Source organism: Pristiophorus japonicus, chromosome 1 (assembly GCF_044704955.1).
Source record: "Pristiophorus japonicus isolate sPriJap1 chromosome 1, sPriJap1.hap1, whole genome shotgun sequence".
NCBI lineage: Eukaryota > Metazoa > Chordata > Chondrichthyes > Pristiophoridae > Pristiophorus > Pristiophorus japonicus.
The window spans coordinates 384,035,581-384,056,657 of NC_091977.1; the positions used below are offsets into that span (position 1 = coordinate 384,035,581).

Genomic DNA, 21,077 nt, shown 5'->3' on the forward strand with positions numbered 1-21,077 from the left:
TATCATGATAGCGCAAATGTGTCACACGAAATTGAAATTAATGATCCTGTATATGTATTGAACTATGGACAAGGTCCCAAGTAGCTTCCCGGCACTGTTGTGGCCAAAGAGGGGAGTAGGGTGTTTCGGGTCAAACTTTCAAATGGACTCATCTACAGAAAACACATGGACCAAACGAAACTCAGATTCACGGACTATCCAGAGCAACTCACATTAGACCCTACCTTTTTTGACCCCCCGCAACACACACACCAGTGGCAACCGACACAGCAGTTGACCACGAAGCAGAACCCATCACCCGCAGTAGCCCAGCAGGACTCACCACACCAGGCACCCCAGCAAAGCCAGCTGCACAGCAGCCCAGTGAGGGCCCAACAAACGACTCAACAAAACCAGCATTTGCACCGAGACGATCAACCAGGGAAAGAAAGGCCCTAGATCGACTCACCTTGTAAATAGTTACACTATTGACTTTGGCAGGGGGGAGTGTTGTTATATATGTAAACCAGTAAATAACTTGTGTAACCGCCAGAGGGCTCATCCCCTCGAGTCCCAATGGATCCCACAATCCCTTGGGAGCACCTGTACTTAAGGAGGCCTCAGAGGCTGGAGAGGCACTCTGGAGACCAGCAATAAAAGATTAAGGTCACACTTTACTTTGAGCTCACAGTATCTGGTCAGACTCTTTATTCATACATAACAGAGTGAGTGCAGCGAAGGTTCACCAGACTGATTCCCGATGGCAGGACTGACATGTGAGGAGAGACAGGATCGACTGGACCTGTATTCACAGGAATTTAGAAGAATGAGAGGGAATCTCATAGAAACATATAACAGAGACGGGACAGGTTAGATGCAGGAAAAATGTTCCCGATGTTGGGGAAGTCCAGAACCAGGGGTCACAGTCTAAGGATAAGGGGTAAGCCATTTAGAACCAAGATGAGGAGAAACTTCTTCACTCAGAGAGTTGTTAACCTGTTGAATTCTCTACCGCAGAGAGTTGTTGATGCTAGTTCATTAGATATATTCAAGAGGGAGTTAGATATGGCCTTGACATCTAAAGGGATCAAGGGGTATGGAGAGAAAGCAGGAAAGGGGTACTGAGGTGAATGATCAGCCATGATCTTATTGAATGGTGGTGCAGGCTCGAAGGGCTGAATGGTCAACTCCTGCACCTATTTGCTATGTTTCTATGTTTCTAGGATGAAAGTATCATGGCTGCTGCCATTGAGGATTTGCTGTGTATGGTCACACACCAACTTCACATTTAGTGAGTGTTTGCCTTTACAGTTGTGGAGGATCTCAGGATTGTTATGTAGTGCCTGCAAAGCCACATGGGTGCAGTCGATGGCACCCTGCACCAGAGAGAAGCCTGCTATCCTGGCAAATCCACATAAATGCTAGTCCTGCAATCTGATGATCAGGAAGCCAATGTAGTGCCTTCTCCTGATGTAAGGAGCCTTTGTGACCTCTTGGATGCAGCGATGACGGCAAACTGTGAATTGTTAGATATCTCTCCTGCTGCAGACTGGAAGGATCCGCTGGCGAAGAAATTAAGGGCCACAGTGACTGCCACTGGGCGAGCTGTGGCCGCCCTGCTCTCAGGCTGAAGGTCTGATTACAGGAGGTGGCAAAGTTCTATGACCACTTCCTTGGTGAAGCAGAGCCTCGTAATGTACTGCTCCTCGCTTAACTGAAGGTAGGAGAAATGTTGTCAGGTTGGGTAAGGCTTCCTGTTGAGAGCCTTGATGGCCCTCCTCCTCCCTCTGTGCACATGTTCCTATCTTTATCACTGCCCCCGCTTCCTCCGCTGTAGATCCTGGAGGGCGAGGTCGACTGCTATACAACCCCCATGATTGTTAGAAAGTTTGTAGCATGTCAAAAATAATTAGGGAGTTTGGTACTTGCCAAAACACTCCCTTATACCAACTAACTTTGAAATAACTAAAGGAAACTCTTGCAGTTGCAGGAAGTAGCGCACAACCACTCAAACTGCAAATCGCTGTCAAGTGCGAGTGATTGGTGATAATCGCTTTAAGTAGTGTCAGTGGAGCCGGCTTCCTGCTGCTGCATGCCACCTTTACCTATCGTTGCTTTCTCCAGCCAGTAACTGCAATGGCCAAAATGAAATTGGGAGATCGGGTGTCAAGTGAGCGTTGCACACTCACTGATGTCATGATCTCCGTGATTGCGATGTCACCGCCGATCGAGTTTAGCGGCAGTGCTACCAGCAACAAGGAAATGGCATGCACCTCTGGAACTGCCATCAGTTGGCGGTAGAGTGGTAATAACCCATCTTGTGGTGCTACATGTGGCGCTAAACACACACATTTCTCCCCCTGTAAATGTACTTATTAGTGCACAAACCTATGTAGTCATTTTGTAAACACTCAGAATACTGGCACTGTTATGCTATGGTTACAAAAACAAGAAATCTCCTTTATTACTGTTAAAGTTAAAAGCAATCTTGGCTTAAATGGACAAACCATTTTGTAACTTAGCTTTCATAATGAAGAGTCAGTAGTTAGCATCATCTTTGATATACAGGTTAGCGTTTATTGATATGGGAGCACTAACTATTTGAATCTCTGTAATTCAATAGTCATTGTCTCCTTTGCATCTGATGTTTTACCCTTTCTGTTTCTCTCCTTGTTCCTGTGACCTTTACTAATCAGTCACCTTTAAAGTCTGTTTTCTCTTCCCTCTGTAAACATTCGAACCTCTGCTAGAAATGGTTATAAATGGTACTGGTGAAAGGTTGACATCCTTTTCACCATCTGTTTGTTGGTGGTCTGTAATTTCTAAAGCTGCAAACCAGATGCTGTTGAATGGTCATCATTGGCAATGTCATGATGCTTAGAAACCTTCAACCAATCCAATCAAACCCAAACAGCTTATATTTCAGTTACTACTTTTCATTCACCTCATACTCATTGTACATTTCCAATTGTCCTGTTTTCAATTAACATAAGGAGTTAAAGATTGTTATTTGTAGACCAGAGGCTGGTAATTACCATTAACATAGGACATTTATCTGTACATTATTTTAACCAGTTCATTTTAAATGAGTTAATATCTCAATTAAAATAGTGGGCCGAGGAATGTCATGAAACATTCATCCACCATTATCACCAACAGTCATTTCTAATTTTATCTTAGTATCCATGGGGAGAACAAGTCTGTTCCAAAATCCAGTGCCAAATGAAGTTTATCTAAAACAAAAGAATATAGAATTTGCATCCTCCTCATGAATAGACCTGTTCTGGCCACATTTAAGCAGTAGAACTGCATTGCTTTCTGAAACGAAATATAAGAAAAATCCAGCACTATACATATCTACAGCTTTGGAAATCACACGAGCCATGCTGACACTGGGATGTAAGATAGAAAGTGTTCCATCCCCCACGTTGATCCACATAAAGATTGTACAAAAAAATTATTTAAAAAAATTAACGCCTACCTGTACAGATTAATTGAGCTGATTCCCCCAACAACCTTGTTTTCCATTAGTTTCTAAAGAAACATAATTTGTGTTGACAGTCCTAGAATGTAAAAGTAACGCATAGAACTAACTCTAAGGAATTGGGATGATCCAAAGGCATTCATCCCACTATATTTATTCCAGAATTTTGTAATGACTGAAGGAACAGCAGAAAAGGGGAGAGAGAGATAGAGAAACAAAACAAAGGGCTGGATAATACAAAGGCAGCGAGGGAGTGGGAGAGCTGCTTTGAGGTCGGGAAACCCGGAAGAATGGGTTTCCCGAAGCTCCTGCCAAATTTAACGGCAGGACCTGATTAGCATTTTTTATCACCGTTTCCGGGCCACAACCAGCCAGATTGAGGGGCTGGCTGGCTGTCCGGCGGCTACTCCTTTGTCACCAGGCCATAGCCAGGGAGCGGAGAGGAGAGGAAGGGGATCAGAAAGGCCGGAGAGGATGAGGAAGATTGGAGGCCAAAGGAAAGATTGGGGTCCAGGGTCGGGGGGCAGATCAGATGCCAGAAAGAAGATCAGACACCATTGGAAAGATTGGGGTCGGGGGTGGGGGCAACCGGAGGCCAGAAGGAAGATCGGAGGCCAGAGTTTGCCACAATCCAACACAATCTGTAACCTCATGGTTCGGCACATCCCTCACTCTACCATTACCATCAAGCCAGCGAAACAGCCCTGATTCAATGAGGAGCATAGAAGAGCGTGCCAGGAGCAGCACCAAGTGTACCTAAAAATGTGGTGCCAATCTGGTGAAGCTTCAACACAGGACTACTTGCATGCTAAACAGCGGAGACAGCATGCTTTATGTTGTGTTCATACTCTATTTGTTACAGCTCACAAGACAGGCATTAGGACCCTGCAGGAGCTATTCACATTTGCTGGAGTCATGCTGGATCATGCTGGTTTGGGGACTCCATTTTGGGTTGTATAAAAGCATAGTTGAGTTAAGTTACATTTCTCCTGGCTCAGTTTGCCAGTTATTTACGCGTACACAACATAATTTGGTGACGAGGGTGACTCAAATTAACCTTCCTACCACCCACCCCTCCTCCACCGCCCCCACCACATCCACCTTTCCTCTCCACACCCGGGGAGCCTCAAATTCTGTGGCTGAGATGGATAAAACGTTTTTCCGCCGACATGGGTTAGACAGCGACAATGTAACACCAGCTCACCGCTGTTCAATACTTATCCATTTCCTCGGCACCAAAGGCCAACACATCTTTGGCCACCTCGAAGACACGGAGTCCTATGACAAAACGGGAAGCACCCTAGAGAAATATGTTGGGCCAAAGAAAAGTATTGTGATGGAGAGATACCAATTTCGTAAAAGGGGGCAAGGGAACGGTGAACCAATCAAAAAATACATCATTTCATTAACCGAACTGGCCGCTATGTGTAACTTTGGAGCATTGACAGAGGAAATGATCACAGATCAAATTATTGAGAAAACAATGATTCACTGCATTCAGGAATGCTTGCTAATGGAGGATGATAAATTGATATTAATCAAAGCAACTAATTTGGCCATCCAAATCGAATCAACGCTTTCTGATTCAAAAGTGATCAGATCCCCTGCTCCCCCTGTGCAGCTACAGCCCATGTGTAATGCATTTTGTTAAGTCCTGACTCTAATGTACTGACTTACATGAGACACATGCTGAAGTCAAGGTCACTCAGGACCTGCACCTTTAATTCCAGCTCTCCAGTGCTGCACTTGCCTGAAACCTCCCTTTATATACCACAGTGGGACAGGTATGGAGTGTCTCCTGCAAGTGCATCCCTGGTGGTAAGGTATGCTTATTGTTACAGGTCATATCCAGTTACAGTCATGTACAGCATGGTAAGATACAGTTATATAGAGTAATGTGATATACATGAGATCACCCTCCCCCAAGGTCTTATTACCTTTATAGATTCAGTCTCTCAGGTGGTCTGCGCTCTCGCGTGGAGCGTCTTAGTTGTGGTTCAGTTGTTTGACTTGGTGCCTGTTTTTCGTTCGGTGTGATTGCTGGTATCTCGCCTGGGCTGCCTGTTTCGTTCGGTGTGATTGCTGGTATCTTGCCTGGGCTGTCTGTTGAGACTGCCCTTTCCTCAGGTTGTTCCACCTGTCTGTCCACCAGGTGTGGTGTGAGTTCCACATTATAGTCTGCCTCTGGTTCTTCAGTGTTATCAGTGAATCTACTTTTTACTTGGTCTCCATGCCACCGGCAGGTTTGGCCATTGTCCATTTGTACAACCAGTAGCCTGTTTCCCTCTTTGTCTGTTACTGTCCCTGCAAGCCATTTGGGACCCCTGCCATAATTTATCACAAACACTTTGTCCCCTATCTCATTCCACCTCCCCCTCAGTTAGCTTTTGACGCTTAGCCTCAACAATTTCATGCATGTCTGGGAGGATTAACAAGAGCCTGGTCTTTAAGGTTCATTTCATCAATAGTTGTGCAGGGGGATCCCCAGTCAACGAATGCGGATGAGATCTGTATGCCAGCAGCAGTCACGACAGGCAGCTCGACAGCGTAGGACCTTGGATTCTGAGCATGCCTTGTTTAATGATCTGCACTGCTCGCTCCACCTGGCCATTGGAGGCCGGCTTGAAAGGTGCCGTCTTAACAACTTTAAAATCGTGAAAATCTGCGCTGGTGAAGCACGGACCATTATCACTGACCATTATGTCAGGAATGCTGTGCATTGCAAACATGGTTCTAAGGTTCTCCACAGTGGTGGAGGTGGTGCTCGAGTTTAAAATGGTGCACTCGATGCATTTTGAAAATGCATCAACGAGTACGAGGAACATTTTGCCCATGAATGGGCCCGCATAATCTACATGGACCTGCGACCACGGTTTGGTGGGCCAGGGCCAGGGGCTTAGGAGGGCCTCCCTGGGGGCATTACTGAGTTGGGCACAAATGGTGCACCGACGGACGCAGAGCTCCAAGTCCGCGTCAATGCCAGGCCACCAGACATGAGATCTGGCTATGGCCTTCATAAGGACGATTCCCGGGTGCTCGCGATGGAGCTTCCGGACAAATGCCTCCCTGCCTCGTAAGGGCATAACTACTCGGCTGCCCCACATCAGGCAGTCTGCCTGTAGTGAGAGTTCATGCATGCGCCTATGGAAGGGTTTGACCTCCTCGGGGCAGGCATCGCGAGCCTCTGCCCAGTCACCAGTTAAAACGCATCTTTTAACTAGAGATAACGTGGGGTCGCAGGTCGTCCAGGCTCTGATTTGGTGAGCCGTCATGCGCGAACCTGTGGATTCAAAGGCATTGATTGCCATGACCACCTCACAGTCTTGTTCGTCGGACCCTTCTGTGGTCGCCAGGGGTAGCCTGCTAAGCGCGTCAGCACAGTTGCCTGGTCTGTGCCTTATCGTGCAGTCGTAAGCCGCCAGCATGAGTGCCCACCGCTGAATGCGCACCGAGGCATTGGCGTTGATTGCCTTGCACTCGGATAGTAGGGACGTAAGGGGTGTGTGGTTGCTTTCGAACGCAAGCTTGGCCGCGAAAAAGTATTGGTGCATCTTTTTGACACCGTACACGCACCCGAGCGCCTCCTTCTCAACCATACCGTACCCGCGCACCGCCCGCGAAAGTGACCTGGAGGCTTAAGCAACGGGCTGCAATTTACCCGTATCATTGACGTGCTGTAAAACGCACCCAATCCCGTACGCTGACACATCACACGCAAGGACTAACTTTTTACCTGGGTCAAAAAAGGCTCAGACACTCTTGGAACATAGAAGGTTGCGTGCCTTATTGAAGGCGCGTTCTTGGGCGTCCCCCCAAAACCAATCACACCCCTTTCTGAGTAGCATGTGGAGAGGCTCCAGCAACGTGCTCAAGTTCAGCATAAAGTTCCCAACGTAATTGAGTAGCCCGAGAAAGGTGTGCAGTTCCGAGACATTACGGGGCCTGGGTGCCAGGTGAATCGCTTCGGTTTTGGATTTGGTTGGGCGGATTCCATCAGCGGCAATCCTTTTGCCCAAAAATTCAACCTCAGGCGCGAGAAACAGACACTTGGATTTCTTAACTCTTAGGCCTACCCGATCCAATCGACTTAGTACTTCCTCAAGATTGCGGAGATGAGAGTCGGTGTCCCTGCCCGTGATGAGTATGTCATCTTGAAACACAACCGTCCCCGGGATGGACTTGAGCAGACTTTCCATGTTGCGCTGGAATATAGCAGCTGCCGACCTGATGCCGAATGGACATCGATTGTACACAAAAAGGCCTCGATGTGTGTTGATGGTGGTGAGTAGCTTAGACTCTTCGGTCAGTTCTTGCGTCATATACGCAGATGTGAGGTCAAGTTTCGAGAACAGTTTTCCTCCAGCCAATGTGGCAAATAGGCCCTCCACTCTGGGCAGCGGGTATTGGTCCTGTAGGGAGACTCTGTTTATGGTAGTAATCCCCACAGATTCACACGGATCCATCAGGCTTCATGACAGGGACGATGGAGCTTGCCCAGTCACTGAATTCCACGGGAGAAATTATGCCTTCCCGCAGAAGCCAGTCCAGTTCGTTTTCAATCTTTTCCCTCATCACATAAGGCACAGCTCTAGCCTTGTGATGGATCGGTCTGGCATTCTGTGTGATGTAGATTCTAACTTTAGCCCCTTTGAAGGTGCCCACACCTGGCTGAAAGAGATGTTTAAAACGGCTTAGAACTGTTGAGCAGGAGGTCCGTTCCTCTGACGACATGGCGTGAACATCATCCATTTCCAATTAAGTTCTGCTAGCCAACTTCTCCCCAACAGGGCTGGGAGATCCCCGGGGACAATCCACAGGGAAAGTCGGTGCACCATCCCTTTGTGTGTGACTGAGAGCATGGCGCTGCCAAGGACTGGGACGATTTCTTTCGTATAGGTCCTTAGTTTGGTGTCGATCTTTGTGAGTTTTGGTCTGTTGCTTTTGTGCGGCCACAGCTGTTCAAATTGTTGAACGCTCATGAGGGATTGACTGGCCCCCGTGTCCAGTTCCATGTTGACGGGTATCCCGTTGAGTAGAACCCTCATCATAATTGGAGGTGTCTTGGTGTAAGAACAGTGGATATTGATCGTGTAACTCGCTGTACCTTGGCATCCCGTGCACTGTTCCAACTATCTTCTGGTCCGCTTTCGACCCTTCCGATTTATATACCAGCCGAGCTGCTGTTTTTCTGTACATGCGAGCCGGATGCCCCGTGTAGTTGCACTTTCTGCAAACGGCATGCTGAAATCGACACACCCTGGTTGAGTACCTTCCCCCACATCTCCAACACAGACCGTTTCCATTGTTTCCAAAGGATGAGCTGCTTCTGGCTGATCTCCCTTGAGCTTCTCTCAATCTGTTGTTGATTGCTCGCATTATGGGTTGATGAGCTGTGATCGGCTGTTCATGTGGCCCTTGATTTTGATGGCTTCTGGCGCCACTGTCTGCTGTTGAAGGCTTGCTCTCCTGCCTTTGTCTGTGTGTGGGGGTAGCGGTTTGTTTCACAATGTGAACCCCTTGTTCCGATGCCTCGTTGGTTGTCGTACCCAAAGTATAGATCAGCCTCGTTTCTTCTTCGCCTGCCAAGAACGTCTGTGCGATCAGTGCTGCTGCCTCTAGATTCAAGTTCTTAGTCTCTATAAGCTTTTGAATATGCCTGCGTGGCCTATTCCTTCAATAAAAAAGTCTTTCAGTACTTCTCTCCTTAGTTCATCGGGGAACTCACATGAACTAGCCAGCCTCTGAAGTTCCGCCACAAAGTCGGGTATGCTTTGGCCCACACAGCGTCTGCCGTTGTAGAACCTGTATCTGGCCATGTGTAGGCTGCTCGCTAGCTTCAGGTGGTCTCTCACCAGTGTGCTCAACTCCTCAAACGACTTGCTTGCTGGTTTCTCGGGTGTCAGCAGGTATTTCATTAAAGCGAATGCTTTCGAGCCACAGCTGGTCAAGAGATGGGCTCTTCTCTTGTCTGCCTTATCGTCGCCCAGCCAGTCTTTGGTCACAAAGCTTTGCTGGAGCCTTTCTATAAAGTCATCCCAATTGTCTCCAGCATTGTATTTCTCATCTGAGCTGTTGGTAGCTATCCATAACTCGTCGCCACTGTTAAGTCCTGACTCTAATGTACTGACTTACACGAGACACATGCTAAAGTCAAGGTCACTCAGGACCTACACCTTTAATTCCAGCTCTCCAGTGCTGCCCTTGTCTGAGACCTCCCTTTATATACCACAGTGGAACAGGTATGGAGTGTCTCCTGCAAGTGCACCCCTGGTGGTAAGGTATGCTTATTGTTACAGGTCATATCCCGTTCCAGTCATGTATAGCATGGTAAGATACAGTTATATACAGTAATGTGAGATACATGACACATTTGTCCAAAGCAGAAATCACAGCAGAGACCCAGGGCTAGTAATAATCCATCCATTACAGATCGTGGGCTTAACTGCCACTGCTTTAACTCTGGGGACAAATCACACTCAACAAGGAGTCCTACCTGTCCTGCACATGGGAAGAAATGCTCTCCATGTGGTAAAATGAATTTTGCTAGTGGCTGTCGCTCATCGCAGCATATTCGACATGTGGACAACCCCGATAGTGATAAATCTTGTGTGGTTTACACCATTGTGACATTTCGCATATTGGTTCGGGCAAATTCAAGGACTGTGAGGTAAACGTTGATGGCACGCTCTGCTGCCTCCTCATTGATCTTGGAGCCAAATTCCCCATATTGAGCGAGGCTGTGTACAAAACCCATTTCACGCACTGTCAACTGCAGCCCGCAACTTCCACTCTACATGCGTACCCTGACTCCAAGATTGAGGTACTTGGGGTCATATCTGTCCCGATATACTACAAGGACATAACATTGGAGAACTTTTCCTTTTATGTCGTGAAGGGACGAAGCCTCATGGGTGTTGACCTTTTTGACAAGCTTGGGTTCAAAATTTATGATCCAACGGGCACACCTGTGTACAAGGTGGACTTTGACAAGCAATATCCCTCAATCTTCATAAGGTTTGGAGTGACAACAAAATTCTGCCATCGTCCCCACGTTGACCCTTCCATCAAACTGGTTACGCAGCAAATCGCCGTCTCCCATTCACGGTTTGCGACCAAGTATCCGTAGAATTAACGCGACTCAAATCTCAGAGAATCATTGAGAGCATCGACTCCTCACCCTGGATCTCAAACTTAGTCATTGCTTGGCGTAAAAATGGGGAGATCCGCCTATGCATCGACCTGAAAGAGGTCAACAAGGTCATCATCCCTGACAAGTATTCTCTTCCTACCATTGACGAACTATCTTCAGAATTCTACAGCTCAACAGGTTTTACAAAACTCAACATGCAGCGCAGTTACCTGCAAATACCCCTAGTGGAGGACAGCAAACCGCTCATGGCATTCACAATGCATGATGGTCTGTATCAGTATCGACGCACTCCCTACGGACTATCTTCTGTACCAAGTGCATTTCAGAAGATTGTCACTACTATGCTAGCAGGCATAGAGGGAGCCCTCAATCCGCTTGACGATATCGTTGTCCATGGACTGACAATGGAAGAACATGACCAGCGACTTCGCGCAGTTATGGCTAGACTTGCTACACATAAAATTACACTTAATGCCGATAAGTGTACATTCATTGCTGGAGAAATAAACTTTTTGGGCTACAGAGTCACAGCACACGCTTGACAACATTGATGCGATCCAGCGAATGCTGGAGTCTACCAACATCAAAGAACTTTCATTATTCCTCGGCACGTGCTACTTCTATCTGAAGTTCATCCCGCTCTACACGTACATTGCCGAACCACTTTGAAAGTTGCTGTGCAAGGACGTCCCTTGGGAATGGACAGATTCCCAGACTCAGGCATTTACCATGCTTAAGGAGAAAATCACAACCCCTCCAATCCTCACGCACTTTGATCTGAATGCCACTACGTACGTCACCACGGATGCATCAGGCACCGCCATGGGTGCTGTGCTCTCGCAATGGATTGATGGCTTGGAATGCCCAGTAGCCTTCGCCTCTCGCACACTTTCGTCTGCAGAACGTAAATACTCTACAGGGGAACATGGCAGGAAATTTACCCTCCGTATGGATCACCAAGCACTAACTACGCTATTGGCTACAACTGGATCTGGGCACAAACCGCTACGAATGACTCAGCCGATGGTCAGATCACCTTCATCGGTATAACTTTGATGTACAGTACATCGCTGGCAGTCGCAACCACGTAGCAAACATGCTCAGCCACTCAACACCTGTTTCAGACTCTGGTGCTGACATGTTCACAAATGATTATACATATGTCACATCGACATTCAGATATGTCACTCAGTCCATCAGAAACCTTGTCTCCTGCGATGAACTCAAAGCCAAATCACAGAGTGATGCTATGCTCCAGCACATGTGCCACTTCATCCAGACTGAGTGGCCGAAGCAAATTCCAGAAGAACTGAAAACATTCCACAGACTTCGCGATGAATTTTCCATTTGGAGCAATGGCTGCCTAGAACAGAAATTCCCAACTCACTTCAACAGCGCATTCTCTCATTGGCACTCGATGGATGCCCTGGCATTGTCCGCTTGAAGCAGAGATAAAGTGATTCAGTATGGTGGCCTATGATTGACACTTGCATCGAGGAGTTCGCCTCACACTGCAGTCTGAGCGAAAAGGCCACAAACATCCAACCAGCGCCAATGTAGCCCATTCCATGGCCACAAAGACCATGGCAACAACTTCAGTTGGACATCTTCGGTCCAGTTAAAGCAGCTCCACAGCAGCAACAGTTCCTTGTTTGTAATACATGACCTGCATTCCAAATGGCCAGAAATCACTACAACAAGTTCAGTGACCTCATCAACGATCGTCACGATTCTGCAGCATATGTTCACGAAGTGGGGCCTCCCAGGGCATAATCATTGAAAATGGACCACAGTTTATGTCCGATCAGTTCGCCGATTTCCTCATTCGTCATGCTATCAAGCATTGCCTTACTGCTCGGTACAATCCTCAAAGCAATGGAGGTGTTGAGCATTTTAACTGCGTTATCAAAGAGGGTTTGAAAGCCAACCGTGCAGCATGCTAAACATTCGACGAAACGGTTCAAACCATGCTCCGCACATACCATTCGACAACGCACTTGCTAACGGGGAAGACAGCCGCTAAGCTCATGATTGGGTGGAATCTTCGCTGGCTACTGGACATTCTCAAACTCCCAGCTAAACCAAGCGCGAAGAGACCAGCAGGGTGGAACAGAGGCGCCGTTCTGTTTCCCAACCAAAACCTAGAACAAACACCGCAAGCTCCATGCCGATCTCAGCATATCAGAACACGACCTGGCTATCTCAAGGATTTGTCTGTACATAGACTGCAGTTTGAAAAAGGGGGGAAAATATGTTGTGTTCATACTCTATTTATTTGTTACAACTCACAGGACGGGCATTAGGATCCTGCGGGAGCTATTCACAGTTGCTGTATTCATGTTGGTTCATGCCGGTTTGGGGACTCCATTTTGGGTTTATAAAAGTATAGTTAAGTTAAGTTACATTTCTCCTGACTCAGTTTGTCAGTTATTTTCGTGTACACACCATAGAATGAGCTAAGCGATCCCAAAATCAATGGATCAGATTAAAGCTCTGCAGTCCTGCCACATCCAATTATGAATGGTGGTGGACAATTAAACAATTAATGGGAGGAGGAGGCTCCATGAATATTCCCATCTTCAATGATGGTGGAGCCCAGCACACGAGTGCAAAAGGCAAGGCTGAAACGTTTGCAACCATCTTCAGTCAGAAGTGCCGAATGGATGATCCATATCAGCCTCCTGCTGAGGTCCCCACCATCACAGAAGCCAGTCTTCAGCCAATTTGATTCACTCCACGGGAGATCAAGAAACGGCTGAGCGCACTGCACACAGCAAAGATTATGGGCCTTGAGAATATCCTGGCTGTTGTGCTAACGACTTGTGCTCCAGAACTAACCGCACATCTAGCCAAGCAGTTCCAGTACAGCTACAAAAATAGCATCTATCCGGCAATGTGGAAAACTGCCCAGGTATGTCCTGTCCACAAAAAACAGGACAAATCCAATCCAGCCAATTTCCACCCCATCAGTCTACTCCCAATCATCAGCAAAATGATGGAAGGTGTCGATGACAGCACTATCAAGCGACACTTACTCACCAATAACCTGCTCACCGATGCTCAGTTTGGGTTCCACCAGGACCATTCAGCTCTACATCTCATTATAGCCTTGGTCTAAACATGGACAAAAGAGCTGAATTCCAGAGGTGAGGTGCAAGTGACTACCCTTGACATCTAGGCATTTGACCAAATGTGGCATTAAGGAGCCCTAGTAACATTGAAGTCAATGGAAATCAGGGGGAAAACTCTCTGCTGGCTGTATTCATAACTAGCACAAATGAAGATGGTTTTAGTCACTGGAGGTCAATCATCTCAATCCCAGGCCATCGCTGCAGGAGTGTCCTAGGCCCAACCATCTTCACTTGCTTCATCAATGAACTTCCCTCCACCATAAGGTCAGAAGTGGGAATGTTCGCTGATGATTGCACAGAATTCAGTTCCAGTTGCAACTCCTCAGATAATGAAGCAGTCCGTGCCCGAATACAGCAAGACCTGAATGACATTCAGCCTTGGGCTGATAAGTGCCAAGTAACATTCGCGCCACACAAGTGCCAGGCAATGACTATCTCCAATAATCAAGAGTCTAACCACCACTCCTTGACATTCAACGGCATTACCATTGCCGAATCCCCCACCATCAACATCCTAGGGGTTACCATTGACCAGAAACAAAACTGGATCAGTCACATAAATACCATGGCAACAAGAGCAAGTCAGAGGCTGGGTATTCAGTGGCGAATGACTCACCTCCTGACTCCCCAAAGCCTTTCCACCATCTACAAGGCACAAGTCAGGAGTGTGATGGAATACTGTCCACTTGCCTGGATGAGTGCAGCTCCAACAACACTCAAGAAGCCCGCTTAATTAGCACCCCATTCACCACCTATTCACTCCCTGCAGCATCAATGCACCATGGCTGCAAGGTGTACCATCTACACACTGATGGTACACACTGCAGCAACTCACCAAGGCTTCTTCAGCAGCACCCCCCAAACCCGCGACCTCTACCACCTAGAAGGACAAGGGCAGCCGGTGCATGGGAACTCCATTACCTGCAAGTTCCGCTCCAGGTTGCAGACCATCCTGACTTGAAAATATATCACCGTTCCTTCATCATCACTGAGTCAAAATCCTGGAACTCCCTCCCTAACAGCACTGTGGGAATACCTTCATCACAAGGACTGCAGCGGTTCAAGAAGGTGGCTCACCACCACCTTCTCAAGGGCAATTAGAGATGGGCAATAAATGCTGGCCTTGCCAGTGATGCTCACATCCCAGGAACGAATTAAAAAACATTTTTTAAATAATTTTAACATCCCACCCAAACCCATACATCCTCCCATGGCATACCACTCCCATCCAATACAAAATTAGGTGGGAAAATAAGTTGTGAGGAGGCTGCAAAGAGATGGCAAAGGGATATAGACAGGCCAAGTGAGTGGGCAAGAACATGGCTGATGGAATATAATGTGGAAAAGTGTGAAGTTATCCAATTTGATAGAAAAAATAGAAAAGCAGAATATTTTTTAAATGATAAAAGACTGGGAAATGTTGATATTCAGAGAGACCTGGTTGCCCTTGTACACGAACCACAAAAATGTAACATGCAGGTACAGTAAGCAATTAGGAAAGTAGATGGTATGTCAAACTTTATTACAAATGGATTGGAGTATCAGAGTAAAGATGTCTTATTACATTTATGTAGAACCTTGGTGAGACCACAATTGGAGTACTGTGTACAGCTTTGATCTCCTTACCTAAGGAAGGATATACGTGCCTTAGTGGGTGTGCAACGAAGATTAATTAGACTGATTCCTGGGATGAGGGGATTGTTCTATGAGGAGAGATTGAGTAGACTAAGCTTATATTCCCTAGAGTTTAGAAGAATTGGTGGCGATCACTTTGAAACATATACAATTATTAAGTGGCTTGATATGATGATGCGGGGAGGATGCTTCCCTTGGCTGGCGAATCTAGAACTAGGGGTCACAGTCTCAGAATAAGACTGTGATGAGGAGAAATTTCTTCACTCAAAGGGTTGTGAATCTTTGGAACGCTCTACCCCAGAAGACAGTGGAAGCTCAGTCATTCAGTATATTCAAGACAGATCGATAGATTTTTGGATACTAAGAGAATCAAAGGATATGGGGATAGTGTGGGAAGATGGAGTTGAGGTAGAAGATCAGCCATGATCTTATTGAATGGTGCAACAGGCTCAAAGGGCCTAATGCTTCTATTTCTTATGTTCTTATGTTAATGGAGGAGGACCACCAGTGTGTGGCAGTGAGAGAGAAGGCATTGGTACTGAGCTACATCCCCCCCAGGCACCAAGGTTGACACTCCTGGATGACTTGTTGCCTGGCACACCCAGTCTGTCCCTCCTGTCTTCCATCTCTTCCAGGAGAGTTTGCAGGTCTCTCTGTGAAAAACTCACAGTCCTTTCGAGAGATGTTGCCCTGTTGTGATGTCCTGTGGGCACTTCTGGCCTTGGTTCTGGCACAAGGCATTTCTGATGAGGATGGGAGATGCCCTAAGTGGATGAAACGTAATAGGGCAAGGAAGCAGTCTCTCCTTCCTGTCACCATCATTACAGAGGTTCTACTGCTTTACACCCAAGTTTCCTGGTGCCTAAACTGCTCACTACACTTTTAGCATCCAATGTCTCCAAACTTGCACCACTTCATATGCAAATGAACATAAACAGCATTGTAATTTAGCGTATCCAGGAAACTTGCATGCAACCCCCTCTTCTCGTAAACGATGTAACTGTATGGTGCAACAATGGTGCAACAAACTTCGAGGAGATTCAGGGCACATGAAAATGGGAAAAATATAGAAGAATCAATATTATTAGATCAGTGTGCCCTGAGAGAATTAGGTGGCCCAATGGATTACGATACTATTCTTTCACTTCTACAATCTGAATTTGATTCCTGTACTGAGTAATTGGATAAACACCTGATCTCTGACAGCTGTAAGAGTCCTATGTGAAATGGGTTCAGGAAGCTTCAATTCAGTTCCAGTAGGTGGAAACAATGCAGAACTTCCCACTAGTGAGCAATCTCTCTTAGAGAAGCCACAAGGATAATAAATTTAGTTACAGGAAATTTCAATCTGGTGCATTAGTAAGCTACCAGCTTGCAGAATTGACTGATTTTGAAGTGCAAGAGTGCTTAATTAACTTTAATTGATGCATCAAAAGCCCAGGATGCTTCAGTTACAGGTCTGTCCCTCGTACCATCTGGCTCAGAAACTCCTCTTCTTTTATGATGTCATTGGTGTTCACTCTTCCAGCAAAAATAAAAGTTATTGTTAAAGTTGATGCTTTTCTTTCAATTAAATGGTGTTCAAAGTGAGGAATGTTACTACTGGAGAACAGAACATTTTGGCACTCAGTATGAGTTTGAAGTATTTGTTGACTAAGCATATAATGGACAGAACCATAGTAAAACTCTCTCCACTCCATCTCGATAATATATTAGAAAAGTACTCCCACTAATGTGGATTTGAATAATTCTAATTCAAATTCTTATTATGGCTCTTCTGACTAAATTGTGAATTTGCTGCCAATGTATGCTGAATTTGAAGCAGTTTTGCCCAATCAAAATTGGGTTGAGACTGTCTAAACCCATCTCAACCAGGTTCCTTACAGCCAACAGAGAGGAGTTTTGTCCCATCAGTCTGGATTAGAACTCAAGCCAGGTCCCAGAGATGAAAGGAAAGTGTGCCAACCTCCTATTCCCCTAATCTTAATTTGTTTTATTTGGTTGATTTTAAAGTGACACCATCTTCATGAAATTGTTGGAAACTCTTTTTGTGTTCAGAAGGATAATGAACCAAAGGATCCAGTTATAATTTTGCAACTATCATGATGCAAGTGTAAGTGACATGATGATATACTTTCACATGATTTACCTTACCATGTTTGCTTGAAAATAAATAAACAGCACTTTTCATTAATTGGTGTGCCTTTCAAATGGATAAGTGAAGACAAACTAAAATGGACATCACCCACTGATATTGTGGAAAATATGAATACAGAACTACTAATCTCCTCAAAACTGCATATATTTGAAAGTAAAAAGTAGGTGATTAATGACAATAGAAAAATTTTAGTGCGTGAGTTGGCTGTTTACATATTCCAACATTTCATATTGTTTTGATTAGTACAGCTTACATTTTACAAGGTGATTTTAAATGGTGTTACTCTGTCATTGCTACCCGCCCCTAGGCCCTGGAGACAAGCTGACAGATGTACTGTGAAATATTAGAATGACTTTTCAAGAAAAGCATCTCCTACAGCCCTTTTCCCACAAAATGGTCAAGTTAGTGTATGCGGCCTCAGAACGTTCGACCTGAAAAGCCTTTCTGAAAGAATTTTGTTTTTTTTCAAATGATATTTCATTTGCATTCATATAGTATCTCTTTATGGAACTCATTGAACATAATTCGTGGACCAACCAGTTTGAGCATTAAAATAATTCATTTTCCGTATTGCAGTGAATGTTTAGTATCCGCTTTTGATATATTCCTTGGAATTTTAAATAAACCGTTGAAGAGTAAGAAGAACGCTACATTTTTGTATGTTCTGGCTATTTAACTGGTTTCTCCAGTAGGGGGTGTGAAACTGCTGAGACATTTAAGAATCTGTATTAGAAATGTGTTAGTTACCATCACTCCCGACTAAAACCCGCCTATGATTCTGATTGGTAAACACGCATTCCAACTGGGGGGGGGGGGGGGGATTATGTTCAGAAATGGGACAATGAACTCACCATGTACTCCATATTTGCAGCAGGTGGGTTGACTTGACCTCGAATCTTATTGTGGTAATCGAGAATAACCGACATGTCATTCTGGGAGATATATCGCCTCCGTCTGGCTTTAGGGACATTCCCAGGTCCCAGATATTTTCTCCAAGACGATTCTTTCTCGCTGAAGTTGGATGGGAGGAGCGTTTCAGTGACATTTGGTGAAACAAATGCACTTGTTCCATGCAGAGCGCACAGTAATCTGATGAGACTCAGTGTGGAGCAGAGCCTCATGATTCCCGGTTGAAGTTTGAAGAGCGGTGCACTGCAAACCAGATGTTATACTGAATAAAGAACAATGTGTGCAGGCAGTTTAAAATTAAGGTGCAACTTCCAAACATAACTGAATTCAGGGGGGAAACGCCTCATCCTATATTAGTAAATACATGAACTCTATGTCATTCCAATATTATTAATCAAAAGCAAATAAACGAAAACATTCAGTTAACTGTTTAACACTTTTAAAATAAGCTGATTAATTCGTATTTTCCTTGCTGGTCAATGCATATTTCCAGAAACACGGCTGCGCTTCGAATTCCTTATTCTGATGTTAAGAATATATTTAGTCTAACGATAAATTTAGCTCACCTCTTGCATGCAGTCACTGGCAAAAATGTAGCTCCAGTCCTTCCAAATTTCAAATTCTGTCTGGAAGGATTCTTAAAAAGTATTTTACTCTTGCGACGGGAGTGAGGTAAGACTTGCAGTAATGTGGGATGTAGCGTGGAAGGAGCCTTGCAAGAGAGAGGGGTTTCTGCTGGTCTGAGGTTACTGTTATTGGGCTTTTATATTGGGCAAAACGCTTCAGGAAGGCAAACTCATTCTCCTTGATGATGGTGTCTCTTTAACTCTTCACGGCCCCTGAATCAGTACATTATCATCTGGAAACCCAATGCGTCACTGTTGCCAGACTGTCATCACAAGCTTTTCCAAACCACATGTGTGTGTAATTTGGAGAGTTGGCAGGGGAGGAGGACACGGTCCTCGGTGTCAGTACAAAGCGTGAATCATGTACCAGTTTTGGGAACCTCCTTTTTATCAGTATTTTAAACACAGATAATTTGGAAATTACCCAAATTAGTGCATATAGTTTTGAGGGAGGGAGAATTTGGCAGAGGTCTTATAGAAAGTCTAAACGCACACAAAACTCACCCGTACACATTAAAACCATCTTTAATTATAGTCTTTGTAAATTAAATAATGATTGGTGCAGTCCCTCTGGAGAATGATGGTGAATCCCGATTTCCAAAGTTTGAGTTTAACGCATTCATTAGTCACGTCCATCTTTTGCAGCACCTGCTTTGTGGATGGTTTCAAATGTGACGGGAAACGGACTGATAGACTGATGTCTTTACTCGAATGTTTTTGAATGATGTGCTGTGCAAGGTTCAGAGATGCCAAAACCAAACAGCGTTGCAAAATGAGGCACAAATTTCATGTTTCCTTAAAATGACAGCTTAAACCACGCGGAATATAAAATAACTCTGCACCGAAGTCCCACGCACCCCTTTGTGCCACATGTGTTGTGGGCTGTAAAATAACACTCCAGCAAACTACAAGGGATTTCCAGGAACAACAAAAGGATGACAAACTTTAAATACATGTCTGCATTTTACAGGCGCTTTGAAGCCTCGGTGGGAGAGACTACCATCCCCTGTTCCCCATGAACCCCAGCGCCTGACAGAATCTCACACACACACAAGAGAAGGGGTGAAGATGCACATCTTATGTACATTGCAGTACTCGCCAAACTAGCAAAGAACCGGGGCTTGCAGCATCGCGATTTAAGAAGCGCGCTAGATCTGTACAGACAGTTCACCGCACAGTTTACACGTTTTGATTTTTGCCAAAGAATGACAGCTTCAAGCGGGTCATATTTAATGCTGAAAGTCAGATTTAAAAAACTAAGAGCAAAGTGACGCACGAACTGCAGTTGAGAAACTATATTTTCACTCAGGAAATGTTTCCTATTTTCATGTTCCCAATCGTTGCCTAAAGTCAACAAAGGAATAGAATGATGCAGCTCAGAAGGAGGCCGTTCGGCCCATCATTCGTGCGCCGACTCTTTGAAAGAGCGACCCAGTTAGTCCCACTCCCTGCCCTGCTCTTTCCCCACAGCCGGGCGGGCGCAGGATAGAATAGTGAACAATCCAAGAACGCTGGTTTCGCGGGACACAACTGTAATTGCGGCGAAACTCGTCCAAATAAACCATTAAACCTTTTGTTCCTATTGTGTTTGAATATTTTGGATCTGATCCAATTAATACATTTCCAAATCAAGATTTTTCTTGACTCCGAATTCGCAACCTCAATAAAAATGATTAAAATCTAGAACATTTTAGATGGAGATTAGAGCGTGGGTAATTGGTCACTCCCTAAAACATTAGTCATTGAAAACCACAGCCTCTCAAACTTTGGTTGAAAGATTGAAATTGTCAATAAAAATGTGAGGAGATCAGATCTCTGCAGTGTCGATTAAAAAAGAAAAAATTGGGGTAATTTTGGCCAAAGGGTGAACAAAGGCATGAAATGTGTGTTGTGCTAATAAGAAACGCCTGTTTGAAAGTATGGTATTAGCACTCAATTTTGGGGTAATTGATGATAATCGTGATTTGAACATGCCTGTAGGAGCTGAAACTGACAACTTCAGGTT

At 45.3% G+C, this 21,077-nt stretch overlaps 1 protein-coding gene across 1 annotated transcript in view; it reads right to left on the reverse strand.

Moving 5' to 3' along the window:
• The window catches only part of pi15a (peptidase inhibitor 15a), a 53,768-nt gene extending 35,089 nt beyond the window's left edge, over nucleotides 1-18,679 (reverse strand). Inside the window, exon 1 of the mRNA XM_070875237.1 lies at nucleotides 18,389-18,679. Coding sequence (XP_070731338.1) covers nucleotides 18,389-18,658 — 270 coding nt within the window. The 5' untranslated portion in view covers nucleotides 18,659-18,679. The remainder of the gene's footprint in view (nucleotides 1-18,388) is intronic.
• Between the last annotated feature and the right edge of the window lie 2,398 nt (nucleotides 18,680-21,077).